At 38.0% G+C, this 24,187-nt stretch overlaps 1 protein-coding gene across 1 annotated transcript in view; it reads left to right on the forward strand.

Annotated features, from left to right (window-relative positions):
• WDPCP (WD repeat containing planar cell polarity effector) overlaps nucleotides 1–24,187 on the forward strand; it is a 100,759-nt gene that overhangs the window by 38,927 nt on the left and 37,645 nt on the right. The window contains exons 11-12 of the mRNA XM_010283330.1: nucleotides 746–869; nucleotides 19,765–19,828. Coding sequence (XP_010281632.1) covers nucleotides 746–869; nucleotides 19,765–19,828 — 188 coding nt within the window. The remainder of the gene's footprint in view (nucleotides 1–745; nucleotides 870–19,764; nucleotides 19,829–24,187) is intronic.

Raw genomic sequence — 24,187 nt, forward strand, 5'->3', positions numbered from 1 at the left:
TTCAGTTAAACATGTGGGGACACAAATGTATACTGTGTATTTTCTTGTATTATTTGTAATTTTGTATTAAAAACGTGTAGAAAAATGCCTAAGAGCTCCAGCTGTGGAGTGTAGCAGTCAGAAAGTATTTAAAATGGAGAGAACTTCTGTAACAAAAGGGCTTTATTTTATTGATTACAAAGGAGGTTATCCTGTTTCCCACCACTACACACTGTAGGAGAGTCAAACCCTTAGGCTTTCTAGACCCTTTTATTTGAAGTTTTTAAAGAACTGTTGGCTGAAGGAGGTTCCTTAGACCTCAAGGCCATCACAAGAAGGGTTCTGTCACCTGCTGACCTAACATAATAATCCCTGAAAAACTGAACTTCCTTGTTGTTTGCCTAAGAGGACAAAGACGATTTGAGCTAATTGAGAGTTGATCTCTACTGGACAAACTTGTTCAAACTGTGTTACTCTTATGAGTCACTTTTAATTGTACACTGCTGGTAAGAACTTTACGTATAATAGACTTCTTCATCCTTTTGACAGCTTTTGTTGCTCAAAGTCATTGTCAACTCTGCCTCAAAGTGAAAGTTTATATGCACGTTTGTGTTTGTACAATCTGTCATATTTTAATTTCCTCTGTCCTACAACATCATCACATTTCACCAATGTTTGAAGAATTTGACTGACTGCAGACATGAGCAGCCTGTTGTAATTGAAACAATTTCACTTGTTTCATTGCTGCTGTATTTGAACTCCACAGCACAGCTTGAGGCAAGCCTTGGAACCTTTTATGCTCCAACAAGACCCCTCTTGGATACAACCGTCCTGGAGTACAGGGACCCAATCAGCAGATATGCAAGAAGGTTCTTCCACCACCTGCTCAGGTGAATGACAGTTTCAACTTCTATCAACTTAAATTTAATTGCATATTTCAATAACTACCTACTTTAATGTGGTTAACATTTTCCAAGAGGACCACCCCTGAAAAAAATGCATTCATTGTTACTGTTTGTTTAACTTGCACTTCGTTCCTTTCAAGTACAATATTGCACATAAAATGCTATTCAGAGCTTTTCTATCATCAATACACTTAAAATGAATCACCCTTTCCCTTTTAGCTTGATAGAAAAAGACAGCATGCTTCTGAGAGATTTATATTCACCCAACTGCTTGCAGATTAACTATTGAAACAGCTTACAAACTTAGAGAAAACAGTGAGTTTAAATAGATGCTAAAATGCAAATGAACAGTGCATGGTCCAAGACATTTTTGTCTTTGCATCATTGAAATCTGAGCATTTTGTTATTCTCATTCTCAAAGTTCTCATACAGAAATTCTCATATCCCAGTAGTTTTCAGTGACTTTTCAGTGCCTTTAAAGTAAGAGGAGAAAATTAAATGTTACGTTTGTCTGAAAACTGTATGACATTGTAAGTCATAATACCAAATTCAGCTAGAACTTATAGTACATTGGTTTATTGCTATATTTTTCCTTCATAATAAATTAATAGCCTAAATTTCAATCAGTTGTAAATACCAATATGCAGCAGTTTAGCCTGTTCATGTGTTCAACGACAAATACAGCTGAAACATTCCCTCTGAGAATTATCCTGTGGGTGAAAATAAAGAGAAATTATCTTCTGAATGATACAATGTTTGTAACACCTTGTTGAGGAGGAGTGTAGATGGACATAGTGAGAAGAGTTGCAAGGCACCCTTTTTGGTGTTTCATCCAGATTATATACATCATCTGCATATGCAAAGCTAGGAACTTGAAGCTACTCTGGTAGTACAGTTTGTGCTTCTTTCAAATCTTAAAGAGAAATATTTTATACTGTCTTCTGCATTTTGAATCTGAATAGGATCATCTTTCTGCTAAACAGGTCCATTCCAATGGGGAAATTATTCTAAGCAGAAGAATGCTCCAAATATCTGCATAATATGCACCAGCCTTTCACCGCAGTTTTCTTAATAGGTGTGGGCACAATAGTGGGTACAAACTCTGCTTTTGCCTTTCTCCTAGAAACCAGCAGGGAAGATCTGTTGCTGCAATGGCCAACGGTAGTGGCTGTGGGCCAGTTGCCTGCAGAGGACAGATGCGGAAAGAATGCCTCAGAGACTGCTGAGAGGTGTAACTATAGTGCTCTTACATCTGCAAGAGAAAGGTGTATTCCCTCTGACTCAGGATTTGCTTCCAAATGCTAGCAGGCATGCAGAGGCATGGGGCCCTGGCTAAGCTTTCAGCCCTTGGGGCTGCTGATCACAGCTGAAGCACTGACTGACTCAATCTCCCTAGCAAACAAGAACCTTCAGCGTCAGAACGCTGCCTGGACAGTGTGGGGCACAGGCAGGAGGTGTGTAGGAGACTCTCCCCGTGTCTTTTACCTCCACTAGAAAGCAGCCCTTGAACAATCTACTGTTGTGGCGGTTTTTGGAACAAATGTGTGTTATTTTGCTGTTTCCCTATTGTGAAAGGGATTTGTATTCAATGGAATTGAAGTGATAGGATCATGTGATTGCTGCAGAACAGATGGTAATGCTTAAAGCTTATCTGAGAAGACATAATCTAAGTACAAAATGAAATGTTCAAAAATGGGAGATTTATCTGGTAGAAAGCAAGGAAATGATGCCCAGAGCTGATCTTTGTTGTATTAAAGTGGCTGTGCCTTAATTGGTGTTTATTTCCTTTTAGATGTTTTCTTAAATGACTAGGATGATTTGAATGTAGGCTAAGCAGAGAGTACTACAGATTTGTTGGAGGAATTCTAAACCAGTGTTCTGGGTGAGAGAATGCCATCTAGGTGTGATGCAATGTCTAGGAGAATCACAGGGAGGCACAGTGCTCACTAATTCTTTCAGGCATGCCAAAGTTGCAGCCGCTGCTATTACATCCACCTGTGAGCAACCAGCAAGGCAAGCCACTTCTGCCAGCCTGCATGTACAACCATAGATTCAGGAAGAAAAGTGAGGAGAAAATTACTCTCTTGCCTTTTCAGGTCACCATATTATGCCCATGAGGACACTGAAAATGGAGTAGTCCTCCCACTACCTGTTTGTCAGATACAGCAACTGTATCTGGGTGTCAGGAAGGCTACATTTTAAGTCAATTATATGCTGTCTCAACCTTTCTTATTTGAATTATTCACTTTTTTACCCTTATTCTTTTTGCGCTAAATATTTGCAGGCTAGTTACGAATAGTTAATGACGCTCTTCAGAGTGAATTTGTGTTACCGCATATGCATCTGCATGACCAAACAAGAAGACTTGAATGCGGATGCACTGTAAACTGTCAATGCCAACTTGATGCATCACTAGGGGACGTTTGTTACTCTCTTGTGAGCATGAGGAGACAAAAACAAAGTGGTCATTTTGTACCCTGTTGCAGCAAGAAGTGGAGGAAACACCGCACTTTCTAAATTACGTGCACTCTAAGTATGGCTGATACTAAAAAAGTATTGCTTGCAATGGAGTAGGGCCGTCCGCAATTCCTTTGGGCTTCAGAGGAAGCAAGGAGCAGATGCACAGAAATTAAATCTAGAGGATAAGGAGCTAAAACACACAGGGAGGAACTCAGAAGTGGGGTAGGAAGAGTGAGGAAAGTGGGGTTAGGAGCATGAGTAGAAGACAAGGAATTGGAGACGAAGGACTAAAGCAGGGATGGGGATGTACAGAGGCCCGCAAAAGGGCAGAGTGGGAGTACAGAGCGAGATGGGGGGGAAGACAGCTTAGGATGTGTGTGGTGGGCTATAGAGGAGACCAGACACATAAGGGATGGACAGGGAAGGGCGGAGTCTTTCATACAAGATTAAAACATTAAAACACTTAAATGTTTCTAGATCTAAATCTGAAAAATGTTCACATAAACAAAAGTTTTCATCCCCCTCTCCAGCTTTCCTTTGAATGCCCCACCAATCTGCCTTAAGCCTTTTCTAGAAGGACCCACTCTTGGGAGAGAAATATTAATTCATTCTACATGCTGAGACAATCTTTGACCTGCCTGCTGAGTCTGCCAAAAAGGTGCCAGTTATTGTTGCACTTTTTAAGATGTGAGTGTCTGCATTTACTAGAATTGAGAAATAGTTACCTTTTCAGAAAGGCTATCCTCACCTAGTAATAATCATGTGCCAATGATTTTAATCTTTACCGTAGGCTGAAAGGTTGTATATCCGGTTGCAAATAACTGGAGACATCCATTTTCACATTATCAGTAAGATTATAGGCTAACTATTTTTCTACCATCAAAGAGATCATTTTCTAGAAAACGCTGAATGCTGTGACGGAAGGTTCCCTTTTTTAGGTATTGGGCACGTTAGAAAGAAGATGCTCTGTTGTTACTCGTTGTATGGCAAGTGTGGGTTAGAAAATGGTGCCACAACCTGAGATGGGCCGAGGAACACTGACAGCACGATTGAAATGGATCACAACTAGAAGGAAGGAAGATCCCTTGCAACATATTTGATGCAGCCATGTTATTTTTATCCATCATTATAAAAACTAAGTTCGTAAATTTGCAAGCCATGCAGCATCTCCAGCTTCCACGAAAATAGAAGCTTAGAGCTTTGCAGTTACAGGCCTTGAATATAGCATATGGAATACCTCCAGTAACAGGCGTTCAGTATACAAAATTAAAATTAAAGGCCTCTTAATTATATGCCAGGTATCCATTACAACACTATTTATGGAATCAATAATTATTTTCACTTTAAATTCTTATCTATAATTAAAAAATACAGGAACTGAATTACATGTATAGAAATGTATCTTAGGTGTTCCTTGCCACTTGAGTAGCGCTCCAGTATTTTATTATGATGTCACTGCTTATAATAATATAATGCATTATATCATTATGTAAAATGTTGAGCAGAGGTGGATTTATTAGGAAGCCTTGAGGAGCTGTAGCCTTCTTTCCCCCACCCTTTTGTTGAGCGCTGCCTACTAAGTGTATTTGTATAATGGGGGAATGGCTGCACAACCTCCTGCCTTTGTATAACAGCCTCATCTAGCCGTGTACAGAACATGGAATGGGATGGAATAGTTTTTCACTCGTTAACTGTGGCATCGCTGACTCATGGCTTTGCTTCACTCTGATCAAGCCTTCGTAAATTGTATTTGTCATATTTTCTAATGCATGAAATTATCTTGCTTGTTTGACAGACACACACAGGCACAAACACACGCCTGCTCTGTTTTGTTCAAATTTTTCTGTATCTCTCAGAGAGACAGTGAGAAAGTAACATAGCATGAGCTGGAGGTAAAGGCTGGGCTGGAAAGTAAAGTCTGAAATGCAGCTCAGGAGTTGTAGAATTAGGGTGCAGCCACAGGTCCATGTTTCTGCTCTGCCCTTTCCACCTTTGTAGTTCTGTTTTTGTGTTTATGAATACGCAGTTTAAGCATCATTTTGCTTTTTTGTTTTTACATGGAAGAATACTAAGATTCAAAACCATTTGGATCTTTCCATCTAATAATTCCATTAAGAGAATGTCATTGGGTTTTTTCTCCATAGTACGAATATGTTTCCCTACATAAATAACAAGATTGTGCATTTCACAGAATCACAAAATCATTAAGGCTGGAAAAGACCTTTAAGATCATCAAGTCCAACCATCAACCCAACACCACCATGCCCACTAAACCATGTTCTGAAGTGCCACGTCCACATGTTTTTTGAACACTTCCAGTGATGGTGACTCCACCACCTCCCTCGGCAGCCTGTTCCAATGCTTGACCACTCTCTCCGTAAATAAATTTTTCCTAATACCTAATCTAAACCTCCCCTGGTGCAACTTGAGGCCATTTCCTCTCGTCCTATCACAAGAGCAAAGTGCAGCTCTGATCACATTCACTGGTAGAATTTTGGATGGATTAATGAAAGATTCTCCTTTGTCTGAATCAAAAAATGAAAACCTCCACCATGTTTTTAGTGTTACTGTTTTTACTCCTTCTCAAATCTTCTCAGATGTGTTGTGTACTTTTCCCAGTGTTCAATGTAAGATGATACTGGTTAAATGCAAAGAAGAATAAGAAGAATTCAGTTACATGTTGGGCGGAACTTTCATAAAGTGGTACGACTTTACGTGCAGAACTTAATAGAGCTCCTTTGTAAATAAACACTCATAAAGGAGATGAGAAAGTAGGTGGTCATTAGCATCAGGGGAGATCTACTTCCAGCCAGTACTGATTTTTATGAATCGCTTCACTGTTCAAGAGTTCTGAAGTGTACTGCTATACTGCCTGACTTGATGCCTTGACACAGTCAGTTATCACTTAAGTCCAAGACAACCTTTGAAAAGCTAAAATAAAGTGCTTTCGCCCTACAGGTACATCACTTATGCAGTACTAACTACCTCTTGGTAAGCAGGTTCCCATATCACTACACTGCAATCTGCAAAGTAGATATTCACTGTGAGTATTCCATCCTAAATAGGACCCTAAATCAAATGACTCAACTCCATAGGAATAGTCCCCAATCCCATCTGCTGCCGACTGCATGGAACTGAGGGACAGAGTGAGCAAAGAGCTTTTATGATCCTTTTTAAGAGCACCCTAAAAGTAGAATCTGTCATTATATTGGTACATAGTGTGTCACAAAATATGTATAAACATTAATGATGACATGGTTCAGGACTAAGAATGTCTTTTATATTCATAAAGTAACCTATTAGGCATTAAATTATGCCTTCAGATAAAATGACCACTGATGTCAGTCAGGTTCTCTATGGTGGCCACATGAACAGAATTCATCTCTATGGGAGTAAGTTCAGTAGCAGCATTCTGACTAAAGTAGCACCTTCTGGAGAGGACTTTGAAGAGTCATTTTTTGTCATCTTGTGAAAACGATCAAAACCAAAGGTTTTCATATTACCACGACACTGATAAATGAGAATTTCAATTGCTGTGATGGAACTGCACATGAATAGATTCCCCTGGTCATACTTCTTGACCTGTTTTAGAAACAAGAAATAAAGGCACCTATTTAATGGAACTAGATTATTTTTGCAGTTAAAAAGGTTAAATATCTCAGGAAAAGTTTAGAATGTCTTTGCTTTAGTCCTATGTTGCTAATGATTTTTTTCTTAAACCAGCTCCACAGCAGGTTTCAGTTTGTCAGATGCTTTGATGCCACAGGAATGGCTCCAGGATTTAATTCTCTAGTGGTGATTACAATGTAAGAAATATCGAGCAAAATATCAGGGCGGGGGGGTGGGGGGAACAAATGACGTGACATAAGTGCTTGAGAATAAAATCCCATGAAGATAAACCACAAGAAATCTCCGTCAGAGATTTGGGCAAGATTTTCTGCTGAAGCTAATGGGAGACATTGCTTGGAGCATGGGAAAAATGGCCCCTCCTACACACTTAGAGCAGTCCCAGAGCTAGTCTAATATGGAGCCATTTCCCACAGCGACCAAGAGATGGCTGTTTGATGGCCCAGAGTGCTGTAAGTGCTCCAGTTCTCTGCTATGTCCCCACCCACGGGACTGCACTAGAAGAAAAGGAACACAAAATAGCTACGCTGGACTAATGTTCTTCGTGCCAAGGCTATTCCCACATGCTGGTTAATCTGACTTTGATATTGCTACTTTTATAAACTGAGCCCACATAGCGACCATTGTTTTGTTGTGTTGTGTAACTGATAAGTTGCCCTCATAAGGTGGCTTTTTCCTGCTGTACCAGCTGTGCAATTCCCCTGAAACCTGAGGGGCTTTGGGCATACATTGAGTGTGGAAACAATACAAATATACCATATTCATGGACAAAAGCTCAAGAATAAGTTCTTAACAGTACATCTCCACCCTTGACCAGCTGCAGTAAGTCAGCCTCAGCTTTCCTTTGCAGGAAATTACTCCCTCCCCTTTCAACTCTACCTAGTCACTAATGGTATCTCCTTCTGGAGTGACACACAAAAAATCTCTTCTTGAGTTTCTGACCAAGAACCTGAATTTAAGATGTTTGGACTTTTTCCTTGCAGTCTTTCCAGAGTCATGTCTCATCTCTTTACCAAGATACTTTTTCTCCATTCATCTTCAGAGTCTTCCTGAGCCCCACCATTACGCTTCACTTTTCTGTATATGGACCATCTGACAATATTCAGTCAGTTCATCAAACCAGAACAGAACATGGCTTGGCAATCTGTAATCCATTTGTTGTGTGCAAAAAAAATTGTTTTCCTCCCTGAAGAGCTTTGTAGCTTTGTTTTACTGACTTTTATCCCACTTCCATCCAGTACCCTCCAGGAAGAGCTAACTGAGCCGTCAGGCAGCCTTAGGCTTCCTATCTTCAAATGCAGAGCTCCGTTTTATGGATTTTCAGAACCAAAGAGCCTGCTAAAGAAAGGATACCATAAGTAAAATTTGGAACATAAGTCAGCAATAGTCAATTGTCAAAGAACTGGATGTAGTGTCTTGGGGGTGCACCTCACCTCTCCTGACTTACTAATGTAGAATTTAGATGTCCTACACGCTCATCGGGCCTTCCTCTGTAGTTAGTATAAAGACATGGGCACCCAAAGCGTAAGTAATTCCATCGAAGGGAGATACATAAATAAGCATGAAGAATCAAACATCAGTGCCTATCCCTATCAATTATCTATAAAGGGAGCCTACCTGATTAGCTTAAATTAGCCATGTAAAAGTGAGCTGTTTGAAGATAAATGGAATGATTTGCACTGTAAATGTCTAGGTCCTGTATCACATTATTACTGGCCAGTTAACAGAAAGATCTTACATGCCCAGATGTAGTTTCTGTAATAGGAGAGAGACACAAAGACTGGCAAAAATATATGAAAAAAGGTTTACAGAACGACACAAAAAGCAGATAGGCATGCAGATCTCTCAAAATCTCTTTTTGACCAGTTGGCCAGGATAGGAGAAGATGGGGTCATTTCTTAGTTTACTTTTGTAAGTGTTGAAGTATGAGTAAAAAAGGTTATTCTATACATACGTAACAGTAATATATGACCAGTATGAAATAAATTTCATCCAGAATTTTTAAAGGTGGTCAAGCATAAAATAGCTGAAATACACACTGTGGTGTATAATCTCTTATTTATAATGACCTCAGCACCTGACAACAGGAGCATGGAAAATATGATGTCAGTTTTCAAAACACAGTCTGGAGAGACCTTGAAGAACCATAGCCCTGTAAGTCCAACCTTCGTAACAGTGAAATTAGTAGAAACTATATTTTTAAAAAGTGTGAACATACAAATACATTATATTGGGAGAGAGTCAGCAAGATTTCTGTAAAGGCAAGTCATGTCTCAAAACTCTGAATTCTTTGATGTCAGCAGTCATGGCAGTAATGGATATCCAGCTGCTACTGATTAAAGTTTGACCACTGAAGATGTTTTGGAAGATCTCCCACCAAAATGTCTTAAAGAAACTAAGCTGCCACAGGATAAGAGGGAAGCTCTGATTTCATAGATGGGTAATTTATTAAAAGGTAAGAAACAGAGTAAGAATAAATGGTCAGTTGTCAATGGAGGTCACCAATGGAAATTATAAGTATAGCAGATCTATACTCATAAGTAGCTTGCCAAAGGAGCAGATAGTGAGGTGCCAGCATTTATTTGCTAATGTTACTAAATTATGAAGACCTAGTAAAGATAGGGCCTGCTGTGAAGAACAGCAAAAGGACTTCACAGGACTCAGTGACATAGTGTCAAAATTGAAGATAAAATTAAATGTAAATAAATTCAAAGTGAAACACACAGCAGGAGGTGATTCCTAACTTCATGTATAAAATGATGGAGTTGGAGCTTGCAATTATTCTGGAAGAAGAATTTGGTCTTGTAACGCTACAGCTATAAAATGGTCAGTTCAGTGCTCAGCACAAGTACAAAAAGCCAATTGGATGCTAGGAATTCTTAGAAAAGGAATAGACAACAAAACAGTGAACTTCAGTTCGCTTGAATTTTCTGTGTAGTTTTGGAGTCCCATAATCTGTAAAAGGATATAGTAGAACTCAAAAAGCTTTAGGAGGGGCAGCCAGGATGATTAAAGGCATGAAACAGCTTTAGTGAAAGGAATGACTAAGTAGACTAGAACTCCTCAACCTAAAGAGGCAACTGAGATAGAAATCTATTAAATCATATTAGGGAAGAAGAGGACAGTAAATGACTGCTCACTGCTTGTTCTAATACAAAAAATGGGGGTCATCAAATGAAGCTAGCACGTGGCAGTTTCAAAATATAGTGATTCTTCACGTAACATGTAATTAAAATATGAAGCTCCTTACCACAGGATGTTGTGGATGATAAAATTGTATATGAGTTGACAGGCAAGGTTCACTGAGGAATACCAACATAGAAACCACCTCTGGCTCAGCAAATCCCTGGACCACTAATTGTTGGAGACTAAGAGACTACTTAGGGAAGTATCACCATATACTTGCCCTGTTTTATATTCTTTCCTAGGCGCCTAGCTGTTGGCAAGCTATTAGGTTAGATGTACCTTTGGTCTGAGTAAATGATCATTTTTACGTTTTATGTCCGTGTATGTGATGCTGTGCAGAAAAAGCATAAAATACTTATTAGTTTTCTACTTCCTCCCCCAAAAATGTGCCAACATTCGTATGATCAAATTTCTTGTCTGGCTTTCCTGTGACTGTATTTGCTGTAATGGAGTTCTTATGTGTGGGAATTTTATGAGCATTATCACTGCATTATTCTATTATAAAGAATCGGCTATATATTTTTATATAATAAAAATATTGGCTATTGACAAACCTAGATAGAAAAAGTAAATATACTGTAATGATCCTGCAACTCAACAAGTGATTCAAAATTTGGCCCTATTTAGAAAATATTGAGCTAATATATTTTATCTGAGAAGTCTTAGCACTAAAAAACCCTGCATTTTATCCAGTCAGGCATGAGGGAGAATTGGCCCTGTACCTCATGGAAAGTCAAGGGGGAAAAGGGCCTGTTCATCCTAACTTTAATACCAAATTTCCATCTGCTGCTGTTTGAAATTGCAGAGATATCACACATATACAATAGGGATTTATTATAGAGGCAACAACTCATCCTTAACCATAGCAATGATACTGGGCCTCTGTTATAGAGCTGTCTTTAGTGTGTAGACATGCTGATATGTTTGCTCAATAAAATCCAGCTTTCAAGACATACTGTTAAGTTTACATGATCACCAGAGTGGGAGGGATAAAACTGGAAAAGAAGAAAAGCAGAAGTGAATTAATGCAATAAAGGCTAGGATTTAACAGACAGGGTTGAGTAAAATAAATGTGAAACAACAGGTGTCACTGGCTGTTATCAGCATTTTTAATTAACATCTGTTTTTAGCCCAGAGTACTTTGGAAAAGCATGTTGGAGTGTGTCTGTATTTAAAGATAAAGATAGACTGTTGAGAAGTTACTAAGTAGTAAGAGATTGGGGGAATGGAGAGGTTTGGGGGTGGGGGGAGGCTGTGTTGGCTGGGTGGGTATTAGTTGCAGCTTAGAGAAACCTGAAGGAAAGTCACTAGGATAAAATTGCAAGGTAGGGAAATATTGCTATGGGAACAAAATACATTCTCATGAAGGAAAATGAGTATGAAAAAGGAAATACAGAGTGTGGGAAATTCAAAGATAATACACATTACAAGAAAAGAGGGAATCTAGTTTAAGAAGAAATAAACCATCATAGTTTCAATTTATATAATAATAATTTATAGTAGTAATAAATTGCTGTTATCCAGATTTTTATAACACCTACTACTGAAAACCTCAGAGCACTTGACAGATGTGAAAGAATTATGCTACACAGTAGGAAAATGTTGCTGTTGCTCCCAACAGTCATCCTCTTCAGTGGCCCATTCTGCAAGAACCTAGGTTAACATGATTGACCAACGCCATATGGGAAGTATGTGACATAAGTGTTCATAGAATCAGGATCTTTAAACTAATTTTCTTTGGTGCAGATATAAGACAGTTCTACAGTGTTAAGATAGTGCTGTTTTATAGTTAATTCGAGCAAAGGTCAACAAATAATTGACATAGCTTTTAAAACTACCACTTCTAGAATATTTCATACATCTAGACTATTTCTTACTAAATATGTATTTTCAAAGTTTAAATGATGCCTTCTTACCAAACCACTTCGTTTAAAAATTAACTTGGTTTACCTGAAAATCTAACTCAATATATGCCTGAACAGCTTTTCTTTGAACGTAGAAAGTCTGTTGTGAGAAGAAGCATGTATGTTTAACATAGAGTCATCAGAACTATTTCACACAAGAATACATTTAGGTTTCCTAGAGCAGAATATCATCCTAGGAGATAGGAATCACATGGTAAGATTTTTTTTTTTTTTTTTTTTTAGGGTTGGGAACGTCTTCAAGATTCACAGCCAGTTACAGCCCTCAAGGGCTTTCTCTGGCCAGGGAGTCATACTGTCTGGCTCCCCTTATTAGCTTTCTCTTTCCTCCTATTTTTTTAATTTGGTTTGTTTGTTTGTTTTCTTGCTTCATACCAATGGGTACCCTTTGATGTGAAGGGCATTCAGTTCTACGCCCAACAATCTATAAAGTTATAGGTGGACTTCCTTTAGTTCAGAGATACATAATTTGACAGTATAGTTACAGAAACAGAGATTTGGGGTAACTTGAGATATTTGTGCCCATTTGAAGTTTTCTTATAGTTATTCACTAACTTGAGACATATTTGTATATGACCTTTGGAAGGTTCCATAAGGAATTTCTTTTTAAAGAAGTCACTCAGGCCCCAAATCCAGCATTTCACTTAACATGCCCATATTTAGGGCCCATAGAAAATTATAGGTCATAAACCCATACATTAATGCTTTGCTAAATTTGGGCCTGAAGGGATGTATAGATTATACCTGGACAACCTTTAGAGCTTCTGCATCTAAAATACAATTTAGAAGATTATCCCCTTGACTCACATACATGTAGACCCGGTGGCTGTTTCTCCATTAGCCTTTGGTGTACTCTGCAGCACTTTGTCACTATGACCATATTTTAGAAGGCAAAAAAGTTGTGGACCCCCTTCAGAGGCTTAAGTGTCCCATTCAAAAGAGCTCATAATCTAAAAAATTAGTAGCATAATCGCATGAGGTTGGCAAAATAATATTGCCAACATCTGAGAGGTTATAACTTAGTAATGCATCCATTGATTCTTCCATCAGTTCCCTGATGGAGGAGAATCACTCATGAATCTCAACCAACTTTACAGAGGGTAGAAGTCTCAGAAATAGGCAAATGCCTGCCAGTTTTGTAAAGATTAGCAACCGGTTAGTGTTAAATAGGAGGCAGGTAATCATCTCCATCCCAAAAAGCTATAGCAAAAGTTCAGCAGATATACGTTCTGCCAATCGAGGCATGCACTGCTTAACACGAAACGCAGTCTGCGTGGCCTCTTGCTCAAACCATTGTTGGAAGGGAGCTGAGTTTTCAGCCCTTCTGAAAATGAGCTGAGTTTTCAGCCCTTTCCCCTTCTGAACTGGGAGAAAGACAGTACATTGTCTGGAGCGTATTTTGGCAGGGCATGTAGGGGACACATAGAATTACTGTGCTGAGACCTGTATGGGAGGAAGCATAGGAAACTAATCAACAGTACTCTTTGCTGTTCACAGCAGTTACGGTTTAAATTTCTGATTGTGGTACGTGAAACTTTTGGTATGCCTTTGCACATAAACTGCTGTTGAAATAGTCGAGCTGCAGTAAACTAATACCCAGCAATTAATTGATTTTTGCTAAAGGATTGATTAATTGATTTTTGCCAAAGGACATCAGTAGTATCAGGGATAGTGTGTTTCCCAGATTCATTATCCAAACAAATTATATGAGGTTATCAAATAAATTCAAAAATTATGAGACTGAGTCCCCCAGATCATAAGGTTCTGAAACTCACAGTTTGGGGAGAGAGGGAAAGATAGATTCTTTGGAGAATTCCTGGTCTTTGGGCTACATTCAGTGGTCTGATTTTCTCTGCAACTGTCTTATTTAAAATAAGATGTCCCACTGAAATCATGAGGGTAAAATCATATGAGGTTTTGGTTGACTTTTATTTAAAGTGTTTTGGTTTTTTTAATGAAATGTAAGATCTTAATGTATTTATTCCTCTCCAGGAACTCTAAGTAAAGTGCCAGTATTACAGCATTTTCTGTAAAATGAAGGATATAAATCTTTGACTAATACTATATTTTATAGATGAAATGTTACATAGCAATCTAAGTCTTCAGAATTTACTGAAATTATCCTTTAAAATATTTCCGTGAAGGTCAATAGAATTTCAGGGTTGTCATTTTAAGAAGTGCTGTAGTTGCACCATGTATACCTGACCTCATTAAACATCAATATTTTTCATGTGAAATATATAAGACCTTAACGCCTGGGCCAAAGTTTTTTAAATGGGCTCTGAAGCTATATTCTGAAATACAGCTACATGTCTAAATCAGTAGTGTTATATTCAACAGTTGGTTGAAAACCAGTCTGTCCCCATTTAAATCAACCACTTAGCAACCTAGCCACGCACTTTTTACATTCTTTAACCTGATAATCTCTAGTTATTCTGGCTCAGAATTCCACTGAAACAGGGTGCAGAGTAATTTTACAACATCATTCTTTATTTTAATATTGTCTAATTTAAAAGGAAAATATTTCAGATAATAACAACAATTTTGAGGGAAAAAAGCATGAAAACCGTTTCTATTCCAAAAATTGCTGATATGAGAACTTACAGGAAGCAGCTCCCTTTATGAATAATTATTATTATTGTGTTTAAGAAATGGGCAAGATGCCTAGAAATGGAGTGAAAGAATGAGCTATTAAATTGAAATATTAAATTAAATAACTGAATTAAAAATGATCGTGTAAACCCTGCAGTAAATGTTGGGAGCTGTAGCTGATTGAACATATTTTCATCGTCTGTTTTGTATGCTTATATACAATTGCTTGATGTAAGTAAACACTTGATTGATATTCTGAATACTTTAAAATCTGCATATGCATCACAGAATACTGAACAATTAAAACTTAATTTCAGTGTAGTTTGTTTACATGTAAATTATTTCAATATTCATTTTTTTCCTGTTCTGTTTGCTCAGTGCATATTTAATATTCACTTTTTGAATGCATATCACCATTGATTGGACTGTGAGATGAGGAGGACTCTGAAACATCTTCCATTAAAAAGGATTGCCTTATAAATATTATGTGTGCCACAGCTCTTCCTCTGCAGATTATTTTCTAAATGTTGTGTACTCTTATTGAAGACAAGGAAAAATCTGCTGCAGCCCTCCTTTATCAGCCCAGCACAAGGAATATGCTTACATGGTTGATGGGCATGTCTAAGAAGGCTTGTTGGTTGTAACTAGTCCCTAAAGAAATGTTTCCATCTTTTCTGCACTATCCTTCTCTCTTGCTTGCATGAGCTCTCTCTTCCTTCCCTTCCTCCTCCCTCTGCATTATTTTTTTACCCTGGTTCCTGGACTTTATACGAGACCTTTTAATATTACGGATAAATATTACAAATATTTTCAAGTTGACCATTTTCAGCCTGAGAAATGTATCTCTAAGTGACCACATTCAATTTAGGTGTTGTGGAATACAGATGACAAAATTCTACCTTTTGATATATTTGTAGAACCTCTCAAAAAAACTGAAGAGACTTCTTTTCGCTTCTCCCCAGGCCCCAATCCATGAACATGCTTTTGATCTACAGTATTTAAAATCACCTTATTTCTGAACATCCAGGAAACCCTGGGCATTTAATTCTCTTTTTATTTATGCCAGTGAAAAGAATAGCCTCTCTGAAGTTAGTAGATAACATTATATTTTTTTCATTATTTACATGTTGTATTAAAAAATAAAATGCTTTCCTGGCACCTTTTCAGTTAAGTTACATTCTCAAAACAGAAGCAGGCAGCAGGTCTGCCACTCCACCATGGAAGGCAAGTCTGGATTCTTCTCTGTCTCGACTGTTTTTGACCTGCATGACCCTTATCATATCACTCACATTTCCCCTTTGTTTCCCTGCCCATAAAATAGACATACTAATAGCCATCTTTTTACATTTTTGTAGGACACTTAGAAAGGTTGCATTAAGTGCATATAATGGCAGTATTACTTTATTATATATGAGAATTTGAACTTAATATTGTATGTGCTAAACAGCTCGCAGGGAAATGTTTTCCCATCTGTCCTATGTAGTTAATCGCAGTTTGAGAGTTTTAATCTTGAAGGTCATATTTCTGTTGGCTATCACTTTGACCAAACAAGTGGCTGAACTTCATGGTTTACAGGCAGATTTCCTTATCTCTCTTTTTCAAGAGACATACAAGTCTTGATTGCTAGAGTTATTGTGAAGCTAGCAATAAGTAACAAAGGAGGGGCACGGGCAGACAGCCACTTCAAGACCAGTATCCTGTAGATGCTATTTTAGAAAGCAAATATTGTACCTTGTAATTGTAGCACAAGAACAGAAGGGATGGCTTGAGGTTTTTTTGCTTGTCTGAGGAGCTGATAAACTGTAAGTGAAGTTTGCTAGCAATAGCAAGAGGTCTTACTACGACAAAACATGATTATAAAATAGGGATTATTAGCTTGAGGTCTCTCTCATGCTGTACAGGACACTCTCTGTTCCTGTAGAATAAAAACAATACAACTTCCATGCCAAAGAGACTCAAAATAACAAGTATCTTCTAGTAAAGCTGGTTTAAAAAACATGGACATTCTTGACTGATTTAATACTGTTTGCCTAAGTAATGCAAATTTCTCACTCTTGTTTGAAACCTCCACCTTGTTTTAAAGCAATTCCATTTATAATAATTTATGAAGTATCTGTGATTGTTATTTCCAGCTCTCTTGGTTTATGAAGAGCATTTCTTGGATAGTCTTTTTTTTCCCCCTTTTTTTCCCTTAGTACAGATCTGAATATAATGAGCTAACTTCACAGTTTTATGGATAGGAACCATAATGAGACTGAAGTCTCATTATTAATTAATGTTGATTAAAGGAAAAATAAATTGAAATCTTTGTGAAACAGCAAAGAACTGACAACTTTAAGGCCATGATTCTGTTCTGCAGGTCAATCAAAGGAAAAAGTTACTTTACATTTTTTTGTTGCAGGCATTTTTGCCTTGGCTAAAGCAAAAGTCATTCAAATAGTCTGTATAGTTATAACTTTGGAAAAACAAAATCATGATGCAGACATTCTTTTTAGCTAGTCGTATAGCCGGTTTCTGTTTGGTTTCCAATTTCCCCTCTAAGTACCAAGAATGTATATTTAATCCATAATTGAAAAGAAAAATGTGCCAGAAAAATATACACATGATAGCTATTCAAGATACACATATTTTAACATGTACTTATTTGTCTTAATTAAAGCATAGCTTCAGAAGCAGCATTATAACGCAACGTATTTTAATAGAAAATCCTTCCTAGAAAGCATGTTGAAAAACTTCAGATACATAGATGTACATGATAAAACGGTGGTGCACTGCCTGTTCCCTGGTGATCAAGAGGTTAATCTTAATTCATCTCTTCCCCTCCCTTAAACAAGTTCTGTGAGGAGGGCTGCAAATTAGTGCTTGGAAGACACAGCATGGAGATTAGCTTTAGGGAGGAAAGGACTCCCCACTCCAGCTCTTAGGAACCTCATCTGGAGGGTGCATTTCCTTTTCTACTTGAGCTAACATATTATGCCTTCTTCTCACAAATGTTTTTTCTAGAGGAAAAGTCCTCGCCGACTCTATCTCGCAATTAGCTGAATCATTCCAAGCGTATGGTAGAAGAAAAGACAGCAGTAAGGCTACAACAAGAGGAAGGCAGCAAACTGCTTAGGCTTTGGCCAGAAACAGGAATCCCAGTATGGTACATCATAGAATCATAGAATAGTTTGGCCTGGAAGGAACCTTTAAACCTGATCTTGAATGTTTCCAGGGATGGGGCATCTACCACCTCTCTGGGAAATCTGTTCCAGTGTTTCACCACTCTCACTGTGAAAAATGTCTTCCTTGTATCTAGTCTAAATCTTCCTTCTTTTGGTTTAAAACCATTACCCCATGTCCTATCACAATAGGCCCTACTAAAAAGTCTGTACTCATCTTTCTTCTAAACACCCTTTAAGTACTGAAAGACTGCAATAAGGCCTCAGCATATGGGACTCCTTCACCCACCAAGGGGAAGGTGGATTCCCATGTTTCCCCTGTGCTCACACTGGCCTGAAGAAGAGCTACAACATTGCCCACTATTTCCTAAGGTACACTCAAGCTACAAAACTGTGTAAATATTGGCATCCATATGATGCTGTCTGACGATATTCGTTGGGCAAGCACAAACTAGACCTTTCTAACACTGAGAAATCACAATGCTGCTTTTGCCGCACTGGGGCAAAGAAGTCATCTCCTTCCCCAACTTCAAGCATCTGTGACTGATCTATTGTTGAAATTATTAACAGGTGAAAATGGGGAAACTTTACCAGTAACAGGAAAATACATAAATCGTTCTATATAGAATCAATTGTTTACTTCACAACTGAAATAAAATTGGGGTGTTTTGTTGTGTTGCGTATCTAAAAATAATCACCAAGTGTATTTTTGTAGGTATTTTTAAACAGTTTAAAACACGCAGTAGAAGAAAATATGTACAAATAGAATCACTTTCTCACAGTACAGAGTGTTTGCCACATAGTGGTTATCTACATCTATACGAGAGGCATTAGCCCAATGCAGAATTTCCCGTTGTGATTAGCATTTGCCAGTGCAATGTTGTATATATGCTCAGAAAGCTTCTGATGCATGGCTTGTTTCCTCCCACTTCTGTGGAATTCCTAAAGACTGCAAACAGGGAGATATATATAACCTTCCATAGTATCTCCGTCCCGTGTAGGTATTTGCTGTAGTTGCCAGGAGATGGTGTGTGGTCTCTGGGTAGGAAGAAGAGTGTGGCAGTCTGTGTCATTACGAACGGAAGGATTTTCAGCAAGCCCTCAACCCACCCATATAATGGTCTCAGTATGACGTGATACAGCCCTCCTGAGTTAATGGTAAAGGTGAATTTCTACATCCACACTGCTCCCTTCCTGCTCTACTGCATCTCTAGGTGATAGACAGGTGGTGCCTTCTAGAGCACATTTAGAAGTAATTTTTGCTTTCGGATTTTGCTGGTTTTCCCCTTGTTTTACCTCCTTGACACAATCTGCTTTGCCACAGGATCTTCAGAAAGTTCTCAGGAGTTCTGATAGTCTGTGCTAATGCTGGGCTGAAGGAGTTGGGTGCCGAAGCAGTATCATCCCCTCCCTTTTTCAGACCCTGGGGATTCATGATTGTTTAGCATGCCTCAAGTGGATTATCATCTTCAGAGAGCTGCACTGGGGGAGTCTGTGAGGACAAGATCCAATGCAAACTTCTACAAGGACCTCTGAAGTCCTGTGAGATTTGGGATTAGTCTTTTCTATAGGGGATTTTGAGGTTCCTACCAAATGTTATTGGGGCTAAAATTTATCTGTGTTGTGGCTGCACAACAATGGATCAGTTTGTTAGGATCTACAGTACCTTCAGCTCCCTTGAGATTCAACTAGATCTGATGGGACTCAACATGGAACATAACACTTGCTGAAACTTTTAAACAATGAAGAAGGTTAAGGGTAGTCACTGTCCTACCTCATAGTTCTGCAATCCGAGTATGAGCATATCAAGTTTCCCTAGTAAAGCTTTGGCATCACTTTTGATGAGAATTGAAGAACTTTGTCTGCCCATTAACAAAATTTGATGCAGCTCTTACACTGTCCTCAGTACATGACGTTTTCTTTTTCTTGCAGGTATCAGAGATTTGAAAAAGCGTTTCTGCTAGCTGTTGACATAGGTGCTCAGGACCTGTTTATGGTGAGTCGTTTCTTGAGACTGAGGCTGTTTTCAGCATGTTAATTGTCAGCTTTTGTGCACGTTAAAATGGATCAGTGTCATTTGCAGTCTTAGACACTTTCTGAAGACAGAACTATTCTACCTGGTTGGCCTTTGCTATCATGAAACTCATCAATAGGAATTGAGTATCTTTAGAGTCATTGACATTTTCCCTCTCATGGCCTAAAGGCTATTCTTTATTTTCCAGGAATTAGTGTATATGTTTTTGAACTTTCCTCTTCTTCATCTGTCCTGATGTGGGTGAATGTCATCTTTCACTCTAATAAGCTTATATGTTTCTAATCCGTTCCTTTTAGAAGTAAAAATGCTGAGTCCTGGACACAAGAGCTGGCCATATCCTGGGGATCCTGAATGCTCTTAGTTTGTCTCTTAGGGTTTTGTGAAAAGTGACAAATTATGAACGCTTCTACAGGTACTTTTAAAACAACAAAGCTCAGCAGCATCAACCCAAGGGTTTTTACATTTCATGCACTCTCTACCCCCTCCCATTTAATTAGCTACAAAAGTAAAATTAACCAGCTCTTAAAAGGTCCTCTGTGTGAGCTCTGCAGGAGGCTCTTGTTTTATAAGATCTTGCACCACAATGTCACAGTGAGGTCAGATGGACAAAGCCAATCGTGCTTTCCTAGTCTCTCAGCATGTTGCTGCTCCACAGCTGATTTCATTGTTTTCAAAGAAACAATAGGAAAGGGTCTTGTTGAAAAAAGGCCCTTTGAAAGATTCGTTTGCTTGAGTCTTTTGCATAATGAAGACATTCTGTTGTTTAAATTAAGCTTTGACACTAGATGTTAATATCATTTATCCCATTAAGTCACTTGCCCTGCTAGTTTGATCTTGATATTTAAATTGTATGTTAAATTACACAATTAAATCCTGCTTTTATGGGTTATGAAAATTCCCTTCTAATTATATAAAAAGTTGTGTGAACCTTTTGATGTTTTTTTCACTGCTCTAATCATCTGGCTTGTTCCATCTAATTAGAAAGATGTGAATACTGCGATAAACTTTTCTAAGTATGCATCAAAAGAATGTGATAGAAATGTCAGACTTTTAGGAAATTCATTGCATGTTTTATGTTTACTCTCCTTGATTTTTCCTCTTTTAGTTTAGCTTTTTCCTTTTCTCTTTTTGTTTAATATAACTTTTTCAATACTAATTTTATACCTATTCAAACTGAGGACTTCATCCACTTATACAATTCAGACTGTAAAATGTCTGTGGCAGGTTGCAGTTTTATTGTTGGGGCCTGTCCCACCATACAGATAATAAATCTTCCCTGAGTAATTTCAGCCATTCTGGTGGAACAAATGACCCAGAATTTGGCCTCCCATCTTAAGGGCACTCTCTCATATGGCTGAGATAATTTCCTACATGATGTTTTTCTCTTTCCTTCCCCCTGCTGACAGCAGGACTGAGGGAGCACCTCTGTCCCAGGGTGGGGAACTGCAGTGTTGGGTCAAGAGATGGGTGCAAAGCTGCTAACACGAGGGAGGGACTGTCAGTACTTGGCTCCACAAGTGGTAACGTGTCCTCCTCTCAACGGAAAGATGCTCCAACTTTCTTCAAGAGGAGTTTCAGTGTTCACAAAGAAATTAGCTCCATACTTTCCTACTCTTCTTTTTTTTCTATTTCCTCTCTCAACACCTACTCTCCATTTCCCATCTCACCAATTCTCTTAAGCATAAATACATATTTCCACGTAGTTCCTCCTGGCTTACATTACTGTGAGACCAAAACCAGTTCTATATTGTCCTCATTCTGCTTGCATTACTTTTGGGATTCCTCACCGTTTCCCCTAAATTATGCAACAAGCAGCATATATCCCTGCCGCTTCGAATCCTCCGTTAACTCTGCCTCCTCTGGGGAAATGTCCTTTTGCTAATTGATCTCCGAAGTAAGGTACTAATGAACAAACTTTACAATAAGCTGACAATGGCACTGCTGCAAGACTACAAAGTACAGGACTCAAGAAGTTTAAAGGTGCATAGTTCATAAAAAGTATTTATTTGTGCCACAGTAATTTCTAGAGAATTGGGCTTCATTGCACTAAATACTGTGGGAAAATTAAATAACCTGTTCCCTGAAAGCTTACAGTCCTTCCAGGTACTAGTATAACAATACTATTGCTAAACAAGGTTTGTGCATCCTTCGCTTCTGCTTAACACTGAATAATTTGTATATATTGTTTATATAGGTCAAAATGCAATTAATAACATACAGCTTGACTTTACCTATATTTAAAGCATTTATAATTATGTGCAGTACGAATAACTAATATATAGGTCAATTATTTGTACTGTTTTATAGACCAGCTAAATCTGTTTATAAAACCTCAGGTGGCTCTAGGAGTCATACCACCTTATTCCCAGTTAATTTAATGGGATTTCAAGAAGAAATATTAGACTAAAGAAAGATATCTGATGACATAAGCAAAATGCAAAAGAAAAAATCTATTTATTAAAGGGGAACAGAGAAGGAATAAAAAAGGAAAGGATAGAGAGGAGCAGATATAACAGACACTGAGGAGGATTCAAACGTTAAACACCCATCTTCTGCGACTTGTAAGGAAATGTCCTATGTCTTGGAGAATTTATCCTGAGCATCTCTGTCACCAAACAGGGCTCTACAGCATTCCTGTTATTTGTTTTGAGATTGCAAAGAAGTTTGAGAGAAAGCTATCCGAGGGCTAATTTCTTTCACAGAAATAGAAAAGAAAAAAAAAAGGCTTAAAAGTTAGTCATATAGCTATAGCGTCACTAGTATGATGGCATAACAAGACATACAGACACTGCTGTGTCTCCCCATAAGCTTTACACTCACGTCACATCTAAGTCCGTCAATTATTATCATCTCCTACAAAGTTCAATAAAAAAAAAAAACTGAAAAGGACATAATATCATGAACAACAGCTACATTTATTGGACAGTGACTGATCCAATCTGTGACAGAAAAGATCAAGCAATAGAAGGGCTGTTAGCTTTAAATCCTTTTGTAGTATGCTCCAGCTCTCAGCTGCTGAAAATTCAAAAGGCCATCCTATGTACCAAAGGTAGCAAAAATGCAAGGAAAAGACACTTTAATAAAACTGTCAGATCTTGGGTGATACACTGATGAGGAAAGTGCATGTTTCGAAGAAACGTTGGAATTTTGCCCAGAAATATCCTATAGACAAATGCACATCAGTGTTTCAAATGACTTCTGCTCACCAAGGGCCAGCTCTGTGAGTCACAAAGATGAGGGTAAAAAGGAAGTAGTCCAAAAAGTAATCAAACTGTTAAATGATAAAATACATCCCTTTCAGCAAACTCCTGATAAGCAGCTGGAAATTGTTTTTATCGTCACCATTGTTTTTGAGAGTGGAGTGATCTTTAAACTGATACAGTCCTAGATAATTGTGTGAAAAGATCTGTAATGAATATTCAGCTAATTTAAATTTTTTTTCTGTCATTCTTTAAGGCACCCTGTAATCAAGTGTTTCTTCTTTCTCTTTTGTTTATTTTTCTAGTTTTATTCTACTTAGAGATTTATAAATTCTTAGAAAAATGCAACTTTGCTGGTTTATTTGAATGAGGAACATCTAAATTTGATCTAAAATTGTCTAATTCGCCATTTTTATATCTGTAATCTTTTCTTTCCAAAGATTGTTTAGAGATAGAGACAAGAGTACTTTTTAAAAAAAAAATCTTTATGACAGCAACTTGAAGAACTACGAAGAAAGCCACTTACCAGCCTACTGCTATATTTTTATTTCTTACAAAGCCCCTGTTAGTTAGTTTGGATATGTAGCATCTTTACACTTCTTTTACTCAAAACGGAAAACATGGGCAAAAAGAAGATCTGAAAGTGACGGCTATTTTGATACACCCTCTTGACTGGAAGACCTTTGTCATTTTCTGCAGTTGTTTCCATTCCCTCCTCAAGTTTACTTAAAACTGCATTGAAGTATACAATACTTCTCTTAGTTTAAACTACAAAAAGACAGTCATTAAGCATAGTCGGAATCTATTTTAAATTAGTGAACACAATCTGCCTATACATTCAAATCTTTGTAAGCTCAGACTTGTTCAAGAGCCCTTAGGTTTTCTATTGTTATCTAAATAAGCTGACAATATCTACTGTTTAATCTTTATAGAAATCATACCTTGCTACCCAGGCCCTTTTCTCCTGACAACCATGTTAGACCTAAAGAGAGGAAGTACAGAGTTCGCAACAAGTTCGTAACTCATTACTTTGCCCCAAGATACTTGCACATTTTTTAAGTCACACCTGTGTTTGTAATTAGAAAATGTTGCCGTCTCCTCCAGACTCTTGGGATCCTGC

The sequence above is a fragment of the Phaethon lepturus genome, unplaced genomic scaffold (assembly GCF_000687285.1).
Source record: "Phaethon lepturus isolate BGI_N335 unplaced genomic scaffold, ASM68728v1 scaffold19733, whole genome shotgun sequence".
NCBI lineage: Eukaryota > Metazoa > Chordata > Aves > Phaethontiformes > Phaethontidae > Phaethon > Phaethon lepturus.